The following is a 25,864-nucleotide window of genomic DNA, read 5'->3' as shown; positions in this document are numbered from 1 at the left end:
GCGTCAATAGATAAGCATGCAAACAAGCACAGAAATCAAAACAAGAGGTATCTTCTGGGAATTCTCAGTAGCAAACACAGCACAGAACAGAGGCAGTCTGAAACTTCAGCCCTTCTGTCCTAACACCAGTAAACATTTCTTAACTTCTCTTTGACTGCAGCATATTTATTTTCTATGCTATTTATGTGCTGTGACGTGGTACGAGCCTGCCAAGAGTCATTCTCTTTTAAATATCAGAATAGGTATGATTGATAAACTGAAACATTACTCCACTTGAGCTGTTACATCTGTAGGATTAAATAAATCATCCTGAGTTTAAAGAAAATCCATGTGATCAGATTCAGAAAAATAACTTATTTTGATGCATGATTCTTTATTTTCATGTGCCTCACCACACATGAAATCACCAAGTTAGTCTAAATGCAGCCACACTAGCACACACTGTTCCTTCAGCATCAGATAAAGGCAGGTTTCATAGCTGTATCTAGCAAATGGCAAACTGATTTGGATGTATAGCAGTGCCTTAAAGAAATATTGTCACATACAACTCCCTAGAGACCCTGAGACCTTCCCCACACTCCTACTGACAACCTACAGAAAGCCTTCTGTTTCTAACTAAGCTTTTCCATGCTTTTTATAGCAAGCAACCATAGGCAAAATGGCTGAGGGCACTGCAACATTAGCCAGTATCATTTTTTGTCTCAGTGTGTAATTATTTAGTCAGTTTTACCCCGAGGAGCCAACTCTCCTGTATTTTTTCCTACGGTCTTAGAGTGGAGGGAAGAGTATTATGCCAGCAACAGAAAGATCTTTACTGTTTCACACAAAAGAAGGAGTACAGTTTGTGATAAGCCTTTCAAAAGGCAAGAACCACATACTTGCAGTTTCTTTGATTTTAACATACAGTACAGTAGCTGTGTAAATTAGCTTCACTCTTGTTTTGAATAAGACCAAACAAACCAGAACAGGCCAAGACTGTGATTTATGTTATTACTGCCTTTGGCTAAAAAAAGCATCATTATGCTTACAGAACACTGTGATCCCACAAATTGGGAAAAAGAAAATTGTGTGTTTCATTCTCATGCATGAAAAATTTGTTTAATTAAGCACATTCTTCCCTTTGCCCTCTTGACAGCTCTTCAAAACTAAACAAGAAAATGAAAGCACAACTTCCAGTAAAATGGAAATCCCAGGAAAAACTACTGGATGGACATCTTCAAATTTCCCCTTACGGAATAACATTCTTCCCCAAGGGTGTTGTATAGCTCTCCCCAGTTGCACTGGGACAGGAGCATTTGAGTACCACATTCTGTCACGGTATAAGAACAGCAGATGGTTACATTCATGTCAGCATAGTGATAAAACAGATGAGCAAAAAAAATCCCCCGGGTCCTGATCTCACTCTGGGAAAGGATGTGACCATTTGAGTGTGACAATTAAGTCACCATTCCTAATTCAGTGCAAAAACTTTGGTGTGCATCCGCATTCTCGACTACGCATGGAAGGCAATCCCAAGGCAACAAGAAGATTCATTTCTAGAACAGAAGCTCCAAAATAGACAAATGTGAGAAACCCAGGCAAAAAGGCACTCAGGATAACCCTTTCTGTTTTCGGTTTCATTTCAGCTCTGCATTTGTACGTGAGCAAGACACACGTAGATCAGCCCCATTCACTGGAACCCAGTGCTTTCCATCTTCAAAATGTTAAGCAAAACACAGAGAAAGCTGAACAAAACAAAAAAGAAGTTTAGCCATATCAGTGCAATGCTTCTAAGGCTGCAGTTTTCATTCACATTCAAGACTGCTATTCTCCATGCTGCTGATTTCATCACATCCTGAGTAACTTCACGACAAGATTTCTTAAAGTGGAGGTAGAAAAGAGCTATCTAAGTTAAACTACCCAGTTAATGAGGCACATAACTTTCTGCATGACTTCTTCATCAGAAGCGCTCAAGATTAACAAGACATGGAATGATAACAAAAAATAACAATCGCTCTGCACTACACTGTATCAAAGGGAGTTTCATATGAGGAACACAGAAGCGCTTTAGTCTAAAAAAAGCCCTGTTTATTCGTTGCAAGAGCCAGTACTTAATGCTGCTACATGCAAATCTGAAAAGTTGTGCATGCACACACTGACAAGAGAGAGAAAGAAAACAAGGAACAGCACTGTCAAACTAAATTCATTCCTATTCCTATTTATACCACAGACAAAAAAAGTACTGAGAGGAAAAAAAAAAAGAAAAAGGAGAGAGTGAGAGAAAAGTAACCCATATGTCCAGATCTGAGGGCTCAGAGGTTTCGATTGGATAGCACTTTGAATGAAGTACATCACTAGAAATATCACTCCCAGAAGTAATAAAACAAACAACGAATTCCAAGCAATCAAGTGAAGAATATTTTTTGTCCTACTGCAATGGTTAAGAAACAGAGTTCCTGCAGAGCACATTACGCCCACCTTCCCTTCTCCCATTCATTCCCCTTACCATTTTGAAGGTCTGAGTAGCTTTTGTTTCCACAGTCCGTAATACTTCTCGCAGACTCCTCACTCCCTTCACAATATTTCTAAGGGGAAGGCAGAAAAGGAAAAAACCACGGTAAAACAAAAAGCAAAAGCAAACCAGCACATTTGAGAGGAAATATTTTGATGGTGCACCAAAGCTGGGCAACAAACATGACATGCATGTAAGCCAAGAAAGGAACCCCTCGCACCGAGTGTGCGGCACTGAGACGAGTCACTCTGAGGCAGAGGACAATGGCACCGAGCGAGGCAGTGACTGTAGCATGCCTGCTCCAGATGGCTTCCTCAGAGAAGATCACATTCACATTTGAGGAACAGAGGGGACATTTGGAAGCTTTTCATAGTTCATATTTATAAAGCAGATGCTTCTTCTTATAAGCATCCACATCTCCTCTTCACACACTCAGATTGGACTGGTATGAATTATACTGAGCTTACGTGATTCTCTTAAATGACGATGACTTTTAGGTGGTGCTTAAGCATCTTGTGTCTGGTGGTCCAGGCACGTAATGAAATTACAGTGGTTTAAAGAGTTTACTGTCAAGCAGCTAAATTGAGTAGCTGACTGCAAGCCCAGCTTAACCTCCAGTGAAAGAGGGCTAGGTTGAAAAAAAATATAATCACACTACTATGCATACACCATGAGCAATTAAACCAGCCTAGTTGCCAAATGGTATCTTAACCACGTGCCTGAGTGCTGAAAGAGATGGAGAGAGGAACAATTAAACACTGGACAAATCAATTAGCACACGTGAAGCCTGTAAGCTCCAGGTTAAGGACGTGGCCCTACCACCACAGTAACTACAAAATAGTTGAGCTCACTTTCACCGAAAGGTGGAAGCTACACAAAGAAATACAAGCCAGCAGAAAAGGAGCAATGCTGCTCTGAATTAAAGACATTCAGACAGCAGTAGTTCTGGTATATTAAATTGCCACTTCAACCTCTTCCAGGAAAATCTGTGCAGGCAGCATCTTAGTTTTGTTAAAAAGCCACACACCGTAACAACCACCTCTGTGAATCTGTTCAAATTTTGAAGGTAATTATACAGATGGTGTCTGTGCCTACTTTCATGCACAGCAAATCTTCTTGTGCTCTAAAATCAATGGTGAGCATTTCAAGAAACATTGCAAAATATTTTCTGGGAAAAAAAAAAGTAAGTTGATGCTGTTTGTCTTAAGTCTTGGCTACGTGAAATGCCACCCTAAGGCCTACAGTCATCAAATCACACAATGCAAATGTGTGTGGCCTTCCTTCTAACCAAGTTTAATTGTCAAGTTTTAAACTTGGAGAAAAGGCTTCTGAAAATTACCCAGTTGTGGGTGATCTACAGACATGCAAAGAGGCAAGAGGAAAAAACAATGCAAGTTCTAGCAGATGCCATTTCTTTTTTTCCCTTTCCATTCTCCCCTAAGTAAAGATTGTCTCAGCTTTTCATGGAAAACTTCCTTGAGAAAGTTTTTGTAAGCTGGACATCAAAGCTTCAGCAAAGGTTCCAAATAGAGAGCCAAGATACCTGATGCATTCTGTGGGTTCAGGGAAGAATACTCACACATACATGCAGTTCTGGATCTTAAACTAAGGAAAGCAATTAGGTACATGGTGATGTTCACATATGAGCAGTCACACCAAAGCCAACAGAATCAGACACAAGCTATTTAATGCTGAAGAATCAAAAAGGCATTCCCCCAGTTGAACTGAAAGCACGTGCCCAATTGCTCCCCTCAGTTACTTAAATACAGGCCATTCCTGTGCTTCCTTGGGCTCCTTAAGAGGCTCGGAAGAAAAAGGCTGTACATGACATTTCCATGACATTTTCAAGAATGCATACATTTAGATTTCTTGTTATGATAATGGTATTTATCTTAAAAGCATCAATGAATTCCATTCACTAGCAACAGAAAGGAGAGTAGTGATCATTTGCAAAGCCAATTAATTCCACATTTGGCTTTTATTTAGAGACTGAAAACCTAGAGGAATGTGCTAAAAAGAGAGACAGTTTTCTTCTCAGAAACTTCGAGCACCATTTCCCTTCCAGCTTTTAGACAAGGCTATTAACTATGTCGATGCCTCACAGGAGGACCATCTTGTTCTGAACTGATGGGGAAAGGAAGAGTAAGAAGTATGAACCTGAGGCAAATGAAAGAAAAAATGGGAAGTTGCTGTCCTTCCATTAATCTCTGGGGCTGAATACAGACCACAAGACAAACACCAAAAGCACCTTCACAGGGGTAGCAGCACACAGCAGGCAGCTGCAAGAGGCAGCCTGCACCTACCGTGGCCAGACAGGCACACAGTGGTCAGCTTCTCCAGGCTCCGAGCTCCTAACTCTGAAACATGCAAAGCATCTGACAGCAATACCAGTTCTACAGGACTGAGGCTTTGCTCTGGCAGCTTTTATGTTCTGAACGTTATTGAACGTTATTGAGAAGTCACGGGAGACAGAGCACACCTGCCAGCAGCTGGCAAATCCACCTCACTGCAGGAGCTCCCCTTTCCACTCAGTGCTCCAAGGCACTGGAAGGCCAAGAAGCACACACTTCACTTTAAGCATGAGTACAACTGATAACAATAACTAACTTGCAGCTCTGTTAACAGATGCCTTTCATATATAGAGCACGCACATTATGGGATTTTTGAAAATAGAACCTGGAGAATACAAAAAAGAAGAGTAGGTCTTCGAACAGCAATAAGCATATGCAGATGAGTGGATGAGGATGTAACCATAACCTTTGGCAATCCATGGCAAATCCACTTGATCTTGTCTAGATCAGGAACTAAGCTACCTTGAGCACATTGTGACTTCAACAGAGTACTTGGAAATCCCAGGTACTGTTGGTTCAAGTCAAGGCATCGTAAGTCAACATTAGATCATGGAAATTAAATGAGCTGAAAGGTTCTGTAGCCCCTACTGCACTGCTAAGATGCCACAGAAATAAACAAATAAATAAAAGGGAAACCAGAAGGAAACAGCACCTGGCCATTAAATGATCTGCTGTGGTTTTAGCCACAAAGGTGGCAAAAGAGATATTTAAAAAGCCATGATGAAATGTGGTTTAGAATTCAAGTATAGCTAATTTAATAAAGAGGAACGCAGAAAATCATCAGAGCAAACAGCAACTGAGAGCACGTTGAGTAATGACTCAGTCCAGCATGGAATGAAAATCTGTGCATTTTTTGGGGTTGTTTTTTTTGTTGTTGTTTTTTGCTGCCGTGTTTTTTTGTTCTTTGTGGACTGTTTTGGGTTTGCTTGGTTTTTTTTTTTTTTTTTGGTAGAAGTACCCTCATTAATATAGGGTAATTACCAGACTATGAGTGGAAATAGTCATATCGTATTTATGTCACATTATTTAGTTAACACCACACAAAACTTTAAGGCAAGAAACTTGACAAATACATTGTTTTCTGTGCAAAATCATTGAAAAAAAAAATACAGATAGTGAGCCAAAGTGGAACCCAAAAGATCACGTTCTTATCCCCATTTAATGACTGTGAAAACAGCCACTAAGAAATGGAAGAGATTATCTGAAGATGGCTACATGGCAGTTTGCAGAGTCACTTCTCCAGGGGAAAGCACACAAACAGCAGCAATACCATGGCCACTCTGCAGCTTTTTCTATATCTCTCCCAGCTTTCTAAGAATTCATACTCTCTCCTTAAACAGCTGCTCATACACAGGCATAAAAAGTACTCAAAGAACTAGAACTCAGATTCTTATGAAAGATACAAGACAACTAACTACAACAAAGCACATTAGTGTTTCCCAGTGTCAACCTGTCAAACAAGCTAGACTCAAAAACCCACCAAAACAAACAAACCACAGTGCCAAACCCCAAACTAACCAAGCAACTAAAGAAAAAAGCTTAGCACTTACCTACCTTGGTTGCTCCAAAGGCAATGTCTCATATTTATTTCCATGGAAACGACAACCAACACCAAGAACACAATGACACTACTTGATAAAGCATACTCTCAGCTACAAATCACCCTTTTTTGTGTTTGGTCAGCAGTGAGTAAGAGTCTGCACGCCACACTCATAAAAATCTGCACCAGCAGAGGTGACCCACTGTCACTGTCACCACTGCTGAAACGCACCGCCCACCACCCCACTGTGCTCAGACCCACTGTCTGGTCTCCACAAACATTCAGCAAGCATTAATGAATGTCAGTAGGTGCCATTTTTTCTGCATGGAGGAATTCAGTGACACGCTTTTGTTTCAGACATACTTCCATGTCAGATACCATTGTGTCAGGCTGCCCCTCTGCTGCCATCTGGCACACAGCAACAACACGTTATGGGATATTGGTGAGAAGGTTCAACCACTACTGCTGTACCACCAGCACCCATCTGTGACAGTGTGGGCCAACATAATAAAGTAAGAGCCATTGGTTGCAGAGCAGCTCATAGGTTCCTCTAGTAGGCAGTAAGACTCACCTGTGAATTAATAGCTGCAGTGTCCTACGTTTCCTTTATTAGGTGCTAGACTGGGAGGACTGAAGAAGGGATAAATGGCAAGCAAGCCCACACAAATTCCTCAGGAAAAGATTAATATTCTGGCAAAATGTTTGTTAGATTCTACCAATACACTAACACATACATGAAGTTACTCTTTCCAAGTGCCCTTGCAACAGAAGCCTATAACATTTAAAAAAAAATGGAACTGAGGGCTCTGCAAAAATGAAGGGGGAGAGAAAAAGAAAGAACTGCATAAGCTTTCCCTAGCAGGCAATTTCATAAGGGCTTTCCAAAGTAACTCAGGTCCCTAGCTTGAGGGATCATAAGGAAATCTGATTTTTACTAAGTGCTTAATACTTACTGTGCAGAAAACCATTCTTTTCAGAAGCACCTAGAGCTTCCAAAACCATCCACTTCCTCTGGAACGCCTTGACATTCTCATTTCCTTTGCCTTTGCTACTCCGTACATACTTCGAATACCATTAGAAGAGTCACACAGAAGTAACTGTTACTTCACACAATTTGCAACTGCAGGAGATGCGCTTTCAGCAACACATTATTTTTTAGTTAACATCTATTAACAGGGAGAAGGACTGCCACAGCTGTAGGAGTTGCTGGTCCTCACAGCTTGCTCCTTAGCAGCACACACCTTTGTTTTGCATGGGTGCATGTGAGTGAGGGAGGTGCCTTCTTTTCATCCTGCACTAAAAAGGGAAAGAACATCACTGCCTCCTGCGTTATTTGCTCTCCAGAGGCAGCTGTCCCCTCAGAGAGCTGTCTAGAGTTGTACACAGGAGTCACATCACGGTGTCCTAAAAAGGTCTGGGTTGGAAGGGACCATAAGGATCATTAAATTAACTTTTTTTACTCAGAGTGCAGAGGGACTGGCACGGGATACCCAGAGAAGCTGTGGGTGCCCTATTCCTGGAGGTACCAAGGCTAAGTAGGATGGCCCCTGACCGAATCTGACACACTGGGTGGCAACCCTGCCAATGACAGGGAGGTTGGATCTAGATGATCCTTAAGGTCGCTTCCAACCCAGCCATTGTATGACTTTGTGATCCCTGATCATGCTCCAAGAGGTTGCCAGCAGAACAAAGGACATTACCACTCCTTTTCCAGCTCATCCACTGAGGGAGACATCAGCTCCCCTATAGGAAACCAAGTGCTGTTTTGTACTCAAGTGCCCAGGGGATGGGCATGGCACCTCCTCGGACCTAGCACGAAATATCTGTAAAAGCCTCTTCCCTTCTCACCCTCCCATCCTTTTCCTTGATATATCCCAATGCTGTTTATGCCCTCTCGTGGCAGAAACTGCACATTAATATACAAGCAGGGGGCACAGAGACAAACGGGATTCCCACTTGTCTCATTTTCCTCCCTCTGGTCCTTTAATTTCCCTGGCTTTTGCTTCTGATTTGCACTGGAAGAAGTGCAAAACGAATTGGGCTTTGTTCTTGTCACAGACATGTCAGCTCCACGGCAGTAATGAGGCTGTTTTTTCATCAGGAGTCAGCTACAGAGAACATTTTGCTGCCATTGCAGCGATTCAGCATATAATCAAAGTGGTGCTTAATTCACACATGTATTTTGATTCCCAACTGTTTTCCTGTAGAGTTGGGTTTTTTTTTTCCTTTTTCAAAAGGCTGTCATTATAATAACGTGGGAAGAGAGCAACCAGGGCTCACAGTAATAGCTAAAACAACCCACTGGATATATTGAAGTGATGAAGATTGAATTTCAAATGTTGCTGAATAAATGAACATGAGTGAGTTTGTTATTCAAAAGGTGCCTAGAGGACATCAGTGCCATATGTTCTAAATGAGATTTTATTTTATTACATAGCTAATAAGTTTACTGGCAAGACCTGAGCTTTTTGTTTGCTACCAAAGTGGCAAAGGGCCAATAAAGCCCACTCTTTGAGCTACAGATGGTCAACCGTCATCTCTCATGGGAAAACCACATATGTATCCTGCATCATTGGGACTACATCCTGCACTTGGAACCTCGTACTTCCTTACAAATAAACTTGCAGGCAGTTGACTAAAGGGGTCATTTCACAATGCCTGGTCTTTATGAATAAAGCCTTTGGGTTAAACAAGGCTTACCTCAAGGCACCCTGCATAGACATGCTATAGTAAGTACAACTGCATTGTACATAAAGGCTTTTAATCCTGGCTACAAACAAAACAATAGAGAACATCAAGCATATTCATAGATGCATTTAAATCATTACTGGGGGGGAAAAAAGAAAAAACAAACTGAAGAGAAGCAGTCCTTCCTCCAACAACAGAATCAAAATATGGTATTTTTTTTCTACAGAAGAATTTAAACTGATTTTTGCTGTGATTTTTTTCCTTGTTTTTTTTCTTTTCTGTCTCTCCATATTTTTCTCTCTCTCTTTCTTCTCCATTTCGTTGAGAAGGAAAAAGGAGTGAAGAAAAGGAGAGAAAATATCTTTGGGGGTGAAGATTATAAAAAGCACAAAAATGAAATACTTTCAAAGATGGTTTAAGAAAGTTTACAAAACTTTGACCAATCATATTCTGCAGAATAGTGAGAAATTCAGTATCTGATTTCTTAAGAACAAAAGTGATACTTTGCTGCAAACACAGGACTGGGGAAGAATGAACTCTTACAAGTATCGTTTACATATGGTAAAAGGACATTCTCCCCACATGGCAGTATCTCCAGCAGCTAAATAGATTTGAAGATACTGCCTGTATTAGGGGGTCACTGTGCTCTCACTGACAGCCTTTGAAAGAGGGCATTCTTTCTTGTTAAACCACACAAATTCAGGGGTTTGATCAAGACATTCAAGACCTTCAATAACTAAAAGAGACAACCCTTAAGACTTCACTGAGCTCTAAACCAGGCCTTGGGGCTGCACATTCAAAAAGAACTCAGTAGTATTTACATTCCACATGCTCTCTATGGTCAGACTCCTCTCATCTCCACAGGGAACAGAGCTGAGTCAAGACAATAAAACAGTCGAACCCCACCCTACTTGTGAGTCTGGGCTTAGGATGAGAGGGAAAGGCGGGTGGGAGGGGCAGGATATGAGAAAACTTGAAGCAAGTCAACAGCAGCAAAAAGAAGTCACAACAGAACACATGAAGACATAAGTCTCATCTGTTCTGAGATGAAACATGCAGTATTATCTATTTTTACGAACATCTGCATCCACCTACCCCTTTTTTAAATGAGTCACGTAGGCACTCTGTAGAGCTGCTTCCAGGAAGTAGGACAGTTCAAACTCAGAGTATGTCATGTTGCTGCCCTTTATACTCCTTGAATGTGTGTTGTTTAAGGTCTGTGAGGAAAGAAATCAGCAGGATTACACACAACTCTTTGAACTAGCCACTTCCTCAAAAGATACCAAAAATTAAATGTTAGCTTCTGTCATCAGATTCCTCTTCAGGTTACTTGAAAACCTACCTTCATTAGCTATTCCAAAAACGTTCCAAAGACAACTTTAAAATAAACTATACAGTGAGTTCTGTGAAATATTCTGTGTGCAATGTGAGCTTTGAAACATCAACATCTGCTACTTTCCACTCTTAATAAAACAGAAGGCTACGTATCAGTACTGAGGGTTTCAGAAGTACTACTCTGACCAATGTAGTCAGCACCTTGAATAGAAATAGAACCACAGTGTTTAAGTGAGGATACCTAGCTTAACATGACAAATATTTGTAAGAGTTACAAACTACGAGGAGTCTTGATGGCAGAAGTACTTTACCGCCGGCAAAACTGGTTTCTACATGTCATTCTCAAAAGAAACTGGCAGAGACCAGACAAACAGCTGTTTTGCAACTGCTTATACCGAAAACCTCAGCCTGCAGAAATGCTAAGACACCTGGCTCCTTCAGACTTGTTCTCATTCTCTTTATGATCTATAACTGCTTGACATTTTCACCACCATTCTGCAGCCAAAATTCCTGGATGTTCTACTCAAGTCACCAGGTAACACCCTGAACACATTTCTTACCTTTTCAAGCTCCTGCAGGTACACTTGAGTGATGACACATGCGGTTTCAAAGCAAGTCATGACTTCCTCCTCCCTTTCGCACAGGCGAGCACGTGAGGCAATTGAGTTGGTTGAGCGCTCCAGAGACAGACCTGCAAAATAGCAGCACCTTCGTTAACTGGAGTCCACTAACAGCAACACAGCCATGCTATACCTCTATTTACTGGCTGACAGCACAGTTTTTCCGTATGTAGATTTCCCCATAGTTTTAGTGGCTTTTATGAAAAGATCCCAGGAAAACAAAATTCTTACGCATGCAAGGCATCTCTGTCATGCTGCTCTAATGTCTGGTACCACTGCATGCTTCTACAGCACCTTTCGAACATTTTATGAAGACCGAACATACAAATCCTCTGTCAGGGATGAGCAAGCAGAGAAATTATGGCCTATATTTCCAAAGATGGCTATAGATTTTGAGTGCTTCAACGTAAGTGCTATTTCAGAAATGCCCTAGCAATGGATTTGAGAATTTCTCAGCATCCACTATTCTAAGTGAAGCTTTCAATAGAAGGGATTTTGAGGAAGAAACTTGGAGAAAGACACCAACATAGAACTGGAAGATCTGAAGCCATTTGTGGAAAGTCTGAGCACTTGCAAATTGCACATGGACACACAGTGAGTTCTTGGAAAAGCACAAGAAAACTACAAAGTCACCCTGTATTCCAAAGAGAAGAAAAGAAAAAAAACACTTGTTTTTTGTACCATGGAAATATTATCATCAACCAGCTCCTTTAACAAACATAGAGCACATAAATAGAGACCCATAGCTACTGTCCCTACACAAAAATCCCTTACTATCCAGTCCTTGTCTGGTCTCCCACTACTATATCCTTTATCTCCCTAAATCCCTTTGGAGAGGCTATGCATATGCAGACTGATTTTATTCTGATCTATGTAGATTCTCATCCCTCACAGCACTGCTTGGAAACCTGAGCCTTTTACACCAAACAACTGCATAGATGCCCAGTAGTCCACACAGGTTGCAAATTGTTTAGTACACATTTCCCAGGAAATTTTACATATAACAACACCCCAATACTAATGAAAAACTTGTAATATGCAACACAAATTCCTAGCTTTCCTGACACATCTGAAGGATGAGCTGTTTGGACAGGCTCTCTAGGAAAGCAGTGAGGACCACCACAGCATATGCCAAAAGAATTTGCCCCATGTGAAGAGCTGCAGCTCATACCAGGAGCCACACCTTCCTTGTACACAATCCTGGGCACCCAGCAGAGCTCACTTGAGGACTCAATGGCAAACCACTGCGAGATGGCAAAGGGGAGCCAGACCCCATGATGAACAATGTGGTAGCAGCAATCAATGTAGAGGAGTCTAAGACTCCTAGATGATCTTAGCTTTGTTTATTTTTCAAATTCAAAGTTTATATTTTGTCCCCTTGGTAACTGTGCTAGGAGTTCCCCTGTCTCAAGCTCTGCCTTTGAGGAAACACGAGCAGTTACTTCAGTGGAAGAAGAAGCCCTACATGTGAGAGTTCAGGAGGAGGCTCCCCACTGCCCTTTCCCAAATCAGGGGTCCATGGGACATCCACCCAGGACCCACCAAGGAGAAGCACACTCTAGTACCCTGCACCTTCAAAAATCCTGAGGGACAATTATCTTACTGCTTATCACTAACAACCATTCTGTGTTGTCTCCTTATTACTGACATCCATCTTGCACAGGAAAAATCCAACAGATTTTGTCCTCCAATCCACTTTTGAAGTCTCTGGCTTTACGTCAAGATTTTTTCCCTACTATTTCAAAGTTTCTCCTCACTCTGTTGCTACATACTGAGAGGAAAAAAGAGGATGTTAACTCAATATAGAAAGAGAAAACATCCAGTGGTAAAGCTACATCAACTTACAAATATTACTCTCAGATCTGACTCAACTCACCTCTAAATTTTGAGCCATCCACCTTAACCAAAAATAAATCCAACAAAGTGCTGCATTTCAGAGTCACCACTCTGATCGGGGTGCTGCAAGAGCCACCCGAGCACCGTCTGTGTGGGGGCGGCTATCGTGGGAGATGTCACACAGAGAACAGGCTGACAAAAACCATTTACATACAGGCTGCAGCCCACTGCAAGGAGATGCTATCTTTAAGCTCTGATGCGGGGGAGGAAAGCAAGCAGCCTTTGCCAGCACCAAGTGACAACAAACATACCCGTCTGCGCAGCCACAAAAACAGAGGTGGGGCAGAACAAGGATGGGGATACCAACATTTCCAAAAAGATTTCTTGCTACAGTAACCACAGAGCAATGTCTAACATACTGAAAGAAGACAGTATGCTACACTGCACACATTTTCCCACTTGCAAAGGGCAAGAAGGAATAATGACCCACATGACGTGAAATTAGTCATAGCGCTTCCTGCTCATACTGTATGTGCTGACCCGATGCTATCGGAGTGTAAGATCTTTTGCAGAATCTGAACCAGATTCACCACAGAAATACAAGAAGAAAAATCAGAGCAGGCAGGCAGCAAATGCAGCAGACAAAAAATAAAGGACAAAACAAATTCCCTACTCTGCAGCCATCAGTTAAGCTCTCACAGTGCAAAGTCCCAACAATTACAGATTTGCTCGAGGTACAGCTGTGTGTGGATAGCACTGTTTAAATACCCACCAGACCTGACAGCACAAATTCCACCAACTCTCCTCCATTCCCCAGTTATCAGCAAAGAAAAACCTTTGCAGAATTCCATGCATTTTTAATTCAACTCAATTCCCCAAAAGAAACAGAAGACCACTAAGTGCATTGTACTGTCGCAATGGACTTAGCAAAGCACAGCTCCTGCTGAGATTGAATTAACTTATGGGTAAAGCATAAAGCTACATGCTTTCTGGATAGCTGGTTAAGGAATTTTTTAAAACCAGTTACTTTAAGACAACACCAATTTATAACTCACCTAAACCAAGATTTTTCCCATACGAATCAGATGCCCAGATTTAAATAAACAAACGTACACAAATATATCTTAGAGAAATATTTTACATACAGAAGACACCATTTTCTAATGGATTTGGCTCAAGTTGAAGAAAGATCTTTCATAAAAAAATAAACTCTTTCTACCTACTGCAGAGGCAGCAGCTTTCTATGTATAGAAGCAGTACTTTTCTTTCCTGAACAAAGGAAAGGCTTCCATCCACTTCCTTTATTTCCCCAAAAAATTATCTCTGGCTCTTTATCTCTCTAATTTTTGCTTGTTCTTCTGCCATTCTGAAGCTAATTTGCATTTATGCCAGAAAAGAAACACAACATAAGGCATACAAGAGTTGTCACAGACTGAAGAAATTCCTTCCTGGAGTTGAAATGCACTGCTTTCATTCATGGAAACCTGAATGAGGACATTTTAGGAAGGGTTATTTCCAGCTTCATCTCACCCAGTCCTTCCCAAAGGAAGAAAATATGCCATGTGCTTCCAACACTCTGAAGTGACACTATTAAAAGAACTGGAAAACACACGTGCAAACAGACATAAGGGCTTATACTCAGCAACAGAGATCACAGCAAAATTCAGGTTGGATGGGGTCCTGGGAGGTTTATGGTCCAACTTGCTGCTTGAAGAATGGTCAGCACAGGCTCATCAGGGCTTTACCCAGGCAGGTCTTTAAGCCTCTGCGAATAGATGGAGACTGCACAACAAAGGGAGAAGAGCAGGCTAAGGTAGCTTGCTTCTTTTCTTTCAATTCATAAACTAGTTCCTCGAATAGCAGCATCACTCCTATTAACTAGGAGGGATATATCAGTCTACTCACAGTTCTCATCATTTTCATTCTAACACAGGCTTCCATGTAGCCTGGTATTATGACTGTGTCAAGCACATCGATAGGAACTCAAACAAGAGCTTAGGGTGGACTTATAACTCTGCCAAAAGCATCAGTCCCAGCCTGCAACTAAAGGCACACCTATTCTCACAGCCGCACAGACAGGCTACCCTGGCCAGAAGCCAGTGAGCTGCTAAGCTGAGGACACGCAATGGTGTTACTACAGAAACATAAATAATTTGTCCCAAGGTAAGCCAGGGTGTGAACCATGGCACAGCAGCTGCACACCCACTATCTGCTTAGACTTGCAACTACAGCTGTAGCTGACCTCTAAAACCAGGAAAACTTCCTGATTGAGCACGTGTAGCCAGGAGGTGGCAAGCACCGATCTGTGAAGCCACTTCAGTCACCTCCTCCTGACCAGTTCCACCTCGGCTCTGCACGCCTCCCTGCAACGTAGAAGTCTGCCACCTCAATCCAAGGACATCTGCTTTTCTGAACATATCAAGATGTGACGCCTGCAGGCAGGTTGCTCTACAGCTCCCCAGCAGATCTTTGAACCTGGACTTTAAACGACAACAAAGCAGTCTCCATACTTTCTGATCACACATCCTTATTCTACTGAGCAAGCACCTCCAATACGTACATTTATAAGTTATATATAAACTCCTAAACTAATATAATGTGCACATTATAAAACCTACAAAAATATAATTTAAAGAATGAGATAAAGAAATATTTAAAATATTTTTCCGTTTCATTAACAGTACAAAATACTTTTTTTGTCATTAGAAAAATAGGAATTATATTTTTAGAGAGAGCCATGTGCTGGATTGTGGTTCTGCTTCTTTTCTGGAAAAAGAAATCTTTGGCTTACACTAAAACAGTGATTGAAAGGTCCAGTTCTGGGGTTTAATTTCATACTCAGTTTTAATGGCTGCCATAGCTGACAAAGGCACGCAGATCCAAAGGGAAGAAGAGCACTGTTGGCTGCACTGACTAAATCTCTTAATTTTAAATTCACCTAGTCTATTTCCATCTTCCTTGTGTCAATCTGTTCGTCATAAACAACATTAGTAACAAATGGGTTCAAAACCCACCAGAACTCATTATTTGGACAGTTTTTAAATGGGTTAGAAATCTGTGTACAGGTAGGAGTTTTTGTAGGTAGCAGATTCAGCCCCTACAGTAAAAAAAAAAAAAATAATCATCAGATAACGATGGAAACATTTGCCATCGTCTGCTGTAAAAACAGTTTCAGTTACTTTCTTGTCATTAAAACATCACCTCTACCTCAAATGGACAGATAAAATCTGTTGGGTTCTTTGCTGTTTTAAAATACCTGCTAGGTAGCATGCTACTGACAGCCAGTTGTCATCACAGAAAAGGTGAGCAAATTTGGAGCACCCACCTTTTTGCTAAACATTTTTAAGTTCAACAGCTCTTCTAAGCACTTTGCCACAAGATAACCAGCGAGCCTGTGTGTGAAGGGTGTTCCTGCTCACTTCCCCCTGCATCGCAAAGTACTGTAACAATTCTGCCTTTTAAAGGTTTTGTGTTTACAGAACTACCAAGCTGATAACACCCTGGATCACCCTGTGCACTCCTTGGTTTCTCTTCTTTGCTGCAAAATCTTACCTGCAACTGATAACAAATTTCCCATGATGCCATTTCTGCCACCTCACACTAGAAACCATCTTTTCATTATCCTCAAAGCAGTGGCTCCACCAGTGGTTACACTCAGATGTTTCTTTTCAGAAACACTGTTTTTATTAAGGAAGTCACTTATGGCTTACAGTATCTACTCCGGTATCTTTCCTTCAGTGGCTTGTTTGTTCTACCTTCTTCCTTCAAACCTTAAGCAAAGTATTTATTTGCTAACAAAGGAATACATTTTAGCTTGTGACCGTATTGTCTTTCATGTGTTATTTCAGCCATTTACCATGGCAGGAAGAACAAGTGCTCCCGCAACAGTATGTGGTTTGACCTTTTTGCTATTGAGAAAGAAACCTCAAAAGAGGCTGCTCAAAATTTATCGCGAGGTTCAGTTAAGCTTTTGAACTACTGAATTGAACATTGAGGGACTTCAAACATCACTGGCGTGACCCAATCACAAGGTAAAAGCAATGGCTGCAGAGCATGGCTAATGAAAGGCTCAAACTAAGAGAAGTGTCAGCTCCGCCATTTTCTTCCTGCTCGCTTGCGTGTGCGTTATCAGATTAATGGCAATCCACAGCATCTTGATGGAAATCTTTCAGGTGCAAAGGTTGCTCCAAAAGTAATGCCTCCATTATACCATGCTGGCTTATGGCATCAGAAGCCGGTGTTAGTCATATGGCAGTAGAGACTGAACATTCCTGCCAGTATTCCATTACACATTGTTCCTTTATGTCAGATGGCAGCAGAAGGGCAGTCTGACACAATTGCATCTGACATGGAGGTACAGATGAAGCAAAGGTGTGTCTGAATTCCTCCATGCAGAAAAATGGTACCAACTGACATTCATCAATGCTTGCTGAACCTTTATGGAGACCAAACAGGGGATGTGAGCACACTGAGGCAGTGAGTGATGCATTTAAGCAATGATGCCATCATAGCAGCTGTGAAACAGTGGATCACCTTCATGGATGCAGATTTTCATAGGCTCTTGTTTATTGCTGGGAAAATGCACAGCTAATGGTGGCAACGACATTAAGAATAGCACTTTGCAGCTGAGAATTTGCTATACCAGACAGAGCTATTGCTCTCTCTATATCTGTTGCAGTTTCCATGAAAATAAATAAAAGACAATACTTTCAGAGCAACCTATCTATTTTCCTTCTGAACCCCAGTGGAGCATTTGCACATTCCTGGTTTGTACCAGGACACCTCCATTCCATGATACATCAGACTGCAGTGATGGAGATGGCTCTGTTGGACTACAGCAAACAGGTGAGAGCGGCATTCTCTCACGATTTGCTGACTTGGCCAACATTATTCATGTACTTTCATGGATGAAGAATTATATTCTTCTCAAGTGTAAATACAGAAAGCAGAAGTGGAGAAGTAGAAAAGCCAGATGGACAGGGCACAATAGAGAGTGGTTGAGCTGATGATCTAGCATTGGGATGTAGTGTTTGGGCTCACTGCATCACTGCCAGGCAGCAGCACCAGTGAGAAAGTTTTTGTATAAAACAGCAGTCACTGAACCAGAGTACGCTTCATTATGTACTTTTGGAGCAGAAGAGAGAAAATGGGATTACAACTTAAAGCACCTGCATCTACAAAGCAGAGCTTTTGCCTATCAGACAGCTACCCTGATGCCAGCACAAATAAACTGCATGCTCCCTGTCTAGTTGACATAATTGTAGGCAGTAGCACTTTGTTCTGTACCTCATGTACACTTCAAAGCCTCCTCCTCTGATGTGGATCAGCATTTAAAAGAGAGAATTTTTGTAAAGCAAAAGTGCAAACAAGTTCTGCAAACAAAATGCCTTTGTTAGGCATCAGTTAGACAGTTCTCGGTGTCAGATCGCACCACACATTCTTGCATTAGCCAGCAATGCCACCTGTAAGGCTGGCGGGATCCAGAGCAGCGAATGGGGGTCCCAGCTAAGTCAGTATATGTTAAGATAATAGCTCTCCTGGTCTGAACTGGATTAGAATAGAAAACATTTAGAATCCCTCAAGTAAAAGCCAGTACTAATTATGCTACAGTAAGCAGGCCCTGCTGACTATTGTGCCACATTGATATAGAAATCAATGGGTGTAAGTAGGGAGGGAATTCACACTCTCAGGCTGTAAGGGGCAGGTAAAATCCTATCACCCATTTCTTCTCTATGGGTACATTACAGCAAGTTGTCCCCCTGTCAGCCAGAAGCAGCACAGCAGGCAGGATGTACATAAGGTGAGAGGCAGTGCTGGAAGGACAGAGGAAGAGCTGGATTCTCCCTTTGTACCACAGCAGAACTGTAAGCCTTCCTTAGAGTAATAGGGCTAACAAACAGTAATGCAGGAATGGATCATCTTTATCTTGACACAGGCAATTACAACATGCTTTTACTTCCCTTTATTACTGCCCAGAAAGGACAAGGAAAATGATTTATTTGAACATGGAAAAGTGTCATCACCCTTCCAATAATCCTCTTCTACATTTGTCTCACTTGTCAAGACAAGTCGTATCCTTACATAGTAAAAAAGAGAGCATGTAGGAATCTTATGCACTATAGGAAAGTTTTTCTTGGAGAACTTGAACTCTTATGATCAGCCAATGGAATGATACCAAGCACAAAAATACACAGTCACAAGGTTAGATGTAGTGGTGGTGGGGGGGTTTTTTGGCATCAAGCAGTCAGGATAACATTCTAAATGCTAGTCTGGGAAAGGAAAATGCAACTTGCAAGTTTTTATGCCCTCAGAAAAAAAAAGACAAACTGAGAAAGTATACAATTAGCCTAAAATATTTGTAAATTGTCACCTGGACTAAACATGTTTCTAGCACAAAGAAATCAGAAGCGTGAATTCACTTTGAAAGGAGGATTACAAAATAGCTTATGACTGCAAAACTACATAGCATTTCTAAACTCAGCTTATCTGCACTTGCAACTGTTCAAACTGCTGATACTCAAAATTACTTCACTGTTCCAGCACTGCCAATAGTTCGGGTACTGCCATCTCATTCAACAAAGACCAAGTACATAGAAATGCCACATCACATCATGCGATGGGCAGCATTAAGTAAAAAAAGAAAATAAACTGAAGTTAGAATTTGATGAAGTGCTGAAATTAGTCTTGAAAATAAAGGCTCTCTTCCATGAAGCAAAGGAAAAGCAACCAACCCCCTCCTCTCTTTCTTCCTTTTGTCTCACTCCATTCGTTCAGTCAGATGAACAGCTTTTCAAAGCTGACGAATCAATACAGCTTCGATTAAATAAAATCGAATGAGAAAGGCTACTTTCCACTTTTAATCTATGTATTAAAAAAAATGCACTCATCACCAAAAGTCTATCACTTCTAACTCTGTACAAGCATTGAGTTAAAACACTGTCTGTTCCAAGTGAAATTCATTTAACTGAAAATATTTTCTTAATCAAACTATTTAATGAGCAACAAAAAAAAAGTAGATTTATCAGAAGTTAGCTTTGCAATAAGGACATTTTTAAATGGACATTCCACTCTAGTTTCCAAATAAATACAGCTGAATACAGATTTCACCTAGAAAATTAGGCATGCTGTAAAAAACAGTATTAAAGAAATAATGAATGACACATGAGCACACGTCAAAGACTTCACTGAAACATGTGAACAAACAGGTGAAGTACCTCCGATTAGGTAGGAAGAAAAAAATACCAGTTATGTTTACTGACTGCAAACCCACGTTTTTAAATAGCTTTTCAAACCAACAAGAATATGATAAAAATTAAATGAAGCACAAAAGGAAGTTTAAAATAGATGATTAAAAAAAATGAGGCATAAACTGGTCCATCTAAAGATCATGCTAAAACCACGTGTGTAGTTTTCAAATTATCTGACTAAAAGTTCCATCTTTCTTTTTATTGTTTCTTAAAAAGTTTTGTTTCTGTTTACTTGCAATGCCACCATTTTCCATCCACAGCACTATTATAACTTGCAAATAATCACTTCCAGTTTTACAAATCCAAGACAGATTTTACATGGAGAGAAAACAGAAAAATATCCTTTCAAGCAATACTGACCTCACCTTGGAAGTTTTAAAAGACACAACCTTACAAGAAACATGAAAAGGTGAGATCAGCAGTTTGTCCTAAAAGCGACTAAACAAACGCAGAACTCTGGAAACCCCCAATGAGCTGATCTAAACCCAGAATCCTGGATGGATTTTTAAACTCAGGAAAAGCCCTCACATGCTGGGCCCAGAGCTCTGCTACCATCAGTCTAAATCACAGCTCTTGGGAATGCTCTGAAGAACAGTGGCTTGCTTGAAGCACACGCATAGCCCAATCCAGAAGCACTGCCATTGTGACCTTATGGTTCTTCAGAAGTGTCACATTACTGCTCTTGAACACTTTCAAATGGCTAAAGTAGGGTATAGGACAAAATAAAGAATGTTCCAAGCTACTGAACTAAAAAAAAAAATCCTTACATGTGATTTGTGGTCGACTTGTAACAAAATGTAAACTCACCAAGGCTTCTTACAGTCACTACAACATTTAATGATCTCTTTCACGTGGATTTTTCTGAGATTCAAAACTGCTGAGCAACTGAAACCCTGTGATACAATGGGGCTCCTTTCTAAGGTCTTCAAATACTTCAAGCCTTTAGAAATCAACGTACGAGAGATTCACCTCAGCCTCCCTTAGCCTCCCACAAGCATATTACCCCACAGCTTTCTTCCAGCCGCCACTGAACCAGGCCTTCACTCCATCCGCATCAGGCACTGACTGAGGAGGTCATGAGTCACCCCAGCACTGCCAGCTTCTGACTGTACAGATTCAGACCTGATCTCCCACACTGAGCTGAAATTAGCAGTAATGACACAAATTACAGAAGGATGGACAAAGGGGAACAAGGAGGTAGTGGGACTGTTAAAGCTGTACTTCCCAGGAAAGCAGCTAGACATCATTTGCAGTCTTATTTCACCACTGATTTAGATGCAGAGATGTAGACAGGAAGTCCATTGGTGGCCAGGCAGCAGATGTGCTGGATGCAGGGAGCTCCTCCCTACGGAATGACTCACTCCACAGCAGCTCAGACACTGCACATCCCCATCAGAAGTGCAGCAGAAGTCTAAAGAGCTGCTAATCATGACAGAGCCAGGGCCCACATGCCAAGTAAGCCCTCCCCACACCTTCATGACTCAGGTTGGCAACAGGCTGCAGGAAAGGCTGGGCACCATGCAGCTCCCAAACAAAAGAGGCTTCAGTCCTCTCCGTGCACCACCTCCCTGCACTCACACCAAGTACTTGGGCAACAAAAGAAGAGAGAACACATCCCATTTCATATTTTTTAGTGTATATATGCACAAAACCTACTCTAGAATAGCTTAAAATGGCTCTGACACTATAGAAAATGACTGAGTCAATAGACAAGTTAGCCATGGAAGATCTTTTTCCTACCTCCTTTCTTCAGTTTTGCCACTGACTCACAGCATGACAGAAAGCAACTCACTTCAGTTCTCCACAACTCAGATTTCCCATCTGTATAATCAGCTTAATGAACTTTGCTTGTCTACATAAAGCTTATTTCAATGACACTCACTGTAAAAAGCCAAATACCAGAAACAGCAATATCACCAGGCAAGAAATTTCTCCATTTACGTTTCTGCAGAGATCAGTGATGTGAGCGAAGGAATGAAAGCCTCCAAACACAAAAATATAAGAACCTATAACCCTAACACCACATAACTATAAAAACTGATTTATTTAGACACAGCTATTCTGCAAACAGGGAATTTAGGTGAGCTTAAGTCCTGGGCAGAGATACACTTTGCTTTGAAAAGGGTTAGGTTGTGACCAACTGTACCATAGCAGGGAGATCTATCCACTGGGAGCAGATTGGGGGGGGGGGGGGAAATCACTGTAGAGTTTCTGCAGCAAGTGCAGCCAGAGGGAAGGCAAGCCAATGGACTTACATTTACATGTGCAGTTTTGTAGTTCTGCCCGCATGCTTCAAATGGACAACACAAGTAACAAAGCCACACTGCATCCCAAATGAATAAGAAGCAATACACAAGCAAGTTTTATTACTCAATACCATTTCTCGCAACAGGAAGAACTGCTTGCCTCAGCAATTACCTGCCATATTGTGAACCAAGTAGAAGTTTTAAGGAGCCATTAACCCCATGGAAGATGAGGAGGAAGGAGAGACACACGTACAGTCCAACCACCCATGAAATCACAACAGAGGTTAATAGTCATTGCTAAAAATCAAACTGTTATTAGTACTCCACTCAGTGCCCCCAGGACTATCACATGCAGCTCCTCTCTCCCATCAGTGCAGGGATTTGGGAACAGGAGAATCAGAAGCCATCAGCTTAGACACTGAAAGAATCTTACCCTCTCTAACATGTATCCTGTAATCTGTGGGTAGCTCAAGCCCTAGTATACATAAACAACTTCAGGATTTAATGTGTGAACTCAATTTGGGTGGAAGCTAAGAGAGCAAGGCAAGCAAGAAAACTTTTTCTGCTGTTCAACTTCTACAGCTCAATTAGCAGGGCAGCAAATTTGTGTCTCTTCTTACCATAACATCATCCTACCACCTGCAACCATTCTTCAGAGGTCCCTCAGATTTAGCTCAGCATCAGCCTTCAATATTGTGGAATTCAAAAGGTGCTCTAAGAAAGCAACCTCAGTTTTACTGTCTCATGTTTCATCTCTACCACATACTGGATTTGCACAGCTCCTCTTTCTCACTGCGTTTTAGTTTGTCTCCAACATTAAAACAGTTAAGTTTGAATGCCTTTTGACTTTTTTATTGCAACTCTTCCTGCACTATCCGCTATCCTTAAGAACAGTACCACCTACACAAAAAACAACGTGGTTTCACGTTTATATTAAGCAGCAACAAGCTCTGGTGTGTTACTGGGTGAACACAGGTATTCTGACCCCTTCGTCCCATTACAAAAGATCAGACTGAAAAATTAAGCAGGGAATTGAAGTTCTTGAAATAAAGAAGAAAAAAAAGGTTCTGGCTTTTTTAGATTGTTGCATTAATGATTCCTGCAAAAATTTTATCAGTGATGCTCAAGAGTAACCTTAGAGAAGGTTTCCACTTGTATAAGCTATCAGTAATTCAACAAAAGGCATTATGGATCAACAGGATTTCTACACAGACACCAAATGAAAAAAAAAAGAAATCAAAAAAGTCTTTCTAACATATAAGTAGATTTTAAGTAACTCAAATTCAAGCTCTGTTACTTGTCCTGCAGCTGTAGCCCGAGCAAACACATTCTGAGAAGAAAATTCATATCCACACTGCTGTTGACACAGATTCCTGTGCAGGTTTCTAACACCTGGTTCTGTAAAACTGGCATGTCAATCACACAGGATACAGAAACTATGATCCTAGGAGTGAGCACTTTCTTCAAAGTTAGCTGGGCAAGTCCATTCTGCTGGACTTTTTGGTCAAAAGGTTCAGTAGAATATCAAGTGACTTACTGTATACCCCTGATATCCTGGCTAATCTGAAAGTAATCATTATGGAAGATAAACGCTGTGAAACAGGACTGTGAAGAGGTAACTTTGCAATAGCGGGAGCACCTTATGGTTTACAAACACAGGTGCAAAAAATATTTGTATTCTACGCTAAACTGTTGAAAAAAAATTAAAGCCTGATCCTCTGAGGTGAACACCTCCACCTCCTGTATCTTCATAAGGCAGTGTGGTCATCATCCCATCACCCACCACAGAAGTCTTCCAGGAGCAATGTCATTTTATCAGCATTCATGCATACCTTGTTATACTCTCATCCCACCAAGGACCTTATCCAATTCCCAGAAGGGCTGAGTGTACCGCTAGTCAGTCTCAAAACACAAACAAACAACCCAACAATAAATGGACTAGTAGTCACTCACTCTTCTGTACCATGCAAGCATTAGTACAAGTTACAGGTAAATTAGTCCTACTCCACAAAAGCTCATTAACAAAGCAGATTCAACCAGTGCCACAGCAAACATAACCAAAGCAAGCAAGGCAGCAAAAACAGGTTTTCAAAAAAAAACAAAAAAGAATGAATGTGTGAGATCACAGAACACCCAAATTATTATCAGTATTACTAGCAGCCCAGTCAAACAGTATGTTGGGTTGATTTGGCATCACTCTTTTACATACCAGTTGAAGGTATCTGATCATCACAGAGTTCTCATTCACCTAATTAGCTGGTGGACATGCTGAAAAGAGTAGAAAGCAGTAGATAGGTAGCAGTACTTGAGCAACATTTATAAAGAAACCGAAAGCAAATGAAGGAGAAGGTTACTGATCTTCCCCCTCCCAAATCAATAACCAACTAGAGCCTTCCTTTCACCCACTCAAAACTGAAACGCACTTTCACTATCAACAGAGGCAGTTTTGATTAAGATCTCTCACTGCAACATTCGTAGAAATAAAAAGGGAAGGAGACTCCTGTTCATACATTTGGTCGGACACCATGTGATATACACTGCAAAAACATACTACCCTGATTTGGAAGCACATATTGCATTAGTCCAGAGTTTAAAACTTGGTAACACTGTTCTTGTTTATTTCACAGAAATCATTAACATCTACAAGTGGATGAACTCTAAGAGAAAACACAGGCCTCAGTTAAGCTGAATGCTTGATTTAGATTTCCCCAAAAACACAAGCATAGGTGTGCTGCTGATTCGCAGCCAACAGTTACCACATGATTTCCAATGTCACACTTTTCTTTGCAAGTCAGCCAATTTTAAAAACCATGGACTAAGACTCCATAATGCGTTTAAAATTAAATTACATAGACCACAGCTGGTAGGATTTTCTAAAGGTACAGCACTGCCCTAATTCTGTTCCAATCTTGGAGATGTAACTTCAACCTCAACAGCATACTTCAGATATACACGTGATCCTTTACCTTTAATAACAAAGGCTTCAGCCACCAGACGCAGCATGTACAAAGGTTCATCTTTTGTTGAGAGGTCATCAATTCCTGCTTTTGCATACATGCTGATGGCATCTCTGTAGGATCCCTCTACATAATGAAGCTTTCCAAGGATCAGCATAGCTTCTGTCATATACTTAGGCTGAAAAGGAGGTGGGGGAAAGAAAAGAGAGAATACATGGTAAAATACCAGGTAGCACAAATGAGGTACTTGAGAACAAATTGAGCAAGTTAAGAATACTTTATTCTTAACCTTCCCAACTACACAGGTTGGAGTAGGAAGGATTTAAGTGTCCAGTGATTTCTGGGATATGCTTGCGAGAACAGCAAACCACAAAGGTCAAGGAACTACTCTGAAGTAACTGACCCTATTCTAGTCATTCATCAGCCACTGCTAACACATAAAAGCCTACCAGTATCAGAACTACCCACATGCACATCAATCCCCCGCTTTAAAACGAGGGAGAAAGTGTTGTTTAGTCAACTGCTATCCTCTTCTCCATACCTTTAGTTAAAG

At 41.1% G+C, this 25,864-nt stretch overlaps 1 protein-coding gene across 7 annotated transcripts in view; it reads right to left on the bottom strand.

The window, feature by feature from the left end:
* The window catches only part of TTC7A (tetratricopeptide repeat domain 7A), a 162,061-nt gene that overhangs the window by 133,804 nt on the left and 2,393 nt on the right, over window positions 1-25,864 (bottom strand). For 5 of the 7 annotated variants that reach the window (XM_015283703.4, NM_001396801.1, NM_001396802.1 and 2 more), the window contains exons 3-6: window positions 25,321-25,489; window positions 10,966-11,096; window positions 10,166-10,287; window positions 2,486-2,564 (exon numbers count right to left, since the gene is read on the bottom strand). In XM_015283703.4, the coding sequence (XP_015139189.1) occupies window positions 2,486-2,564; window positions 10,166-10,287; window positions 10,966-11,096; window positions 25,321-25,489 (501 nt within the window). Of the gene's footprint in view, window positions 1-2,485; window positions 2,565-10,165; window positions 10,288-10,965; window positions 11,097-24,563; window positions 24,623-25,320; window positions 25,490-25,864 lie in introns of all 7 variants that reach the window. The other 2 variants (NM_001396803.1, NM_001396804.1) reach the window with 1 other exon arrangement.

This window comes from Gallus gallus, chromosome 3 (assembly GCF_016699485.2).
Source record: "Gallus gallus isolate bGalGal1 chromosome 3, bGalGal1.mat.broiler.GRCg7b, whole genome shotgun sequence".
NCBI lineage: Eukaryota > Metazoa > Chordata > Aves > Galliformes > Phasianidae > Gallus > Gallus gallus.
The sequence above is the reverse complement of the archived record's forward strand: the minus strand, read 5'-3'. Positions and strand labels throughout refer to the sequence as shown.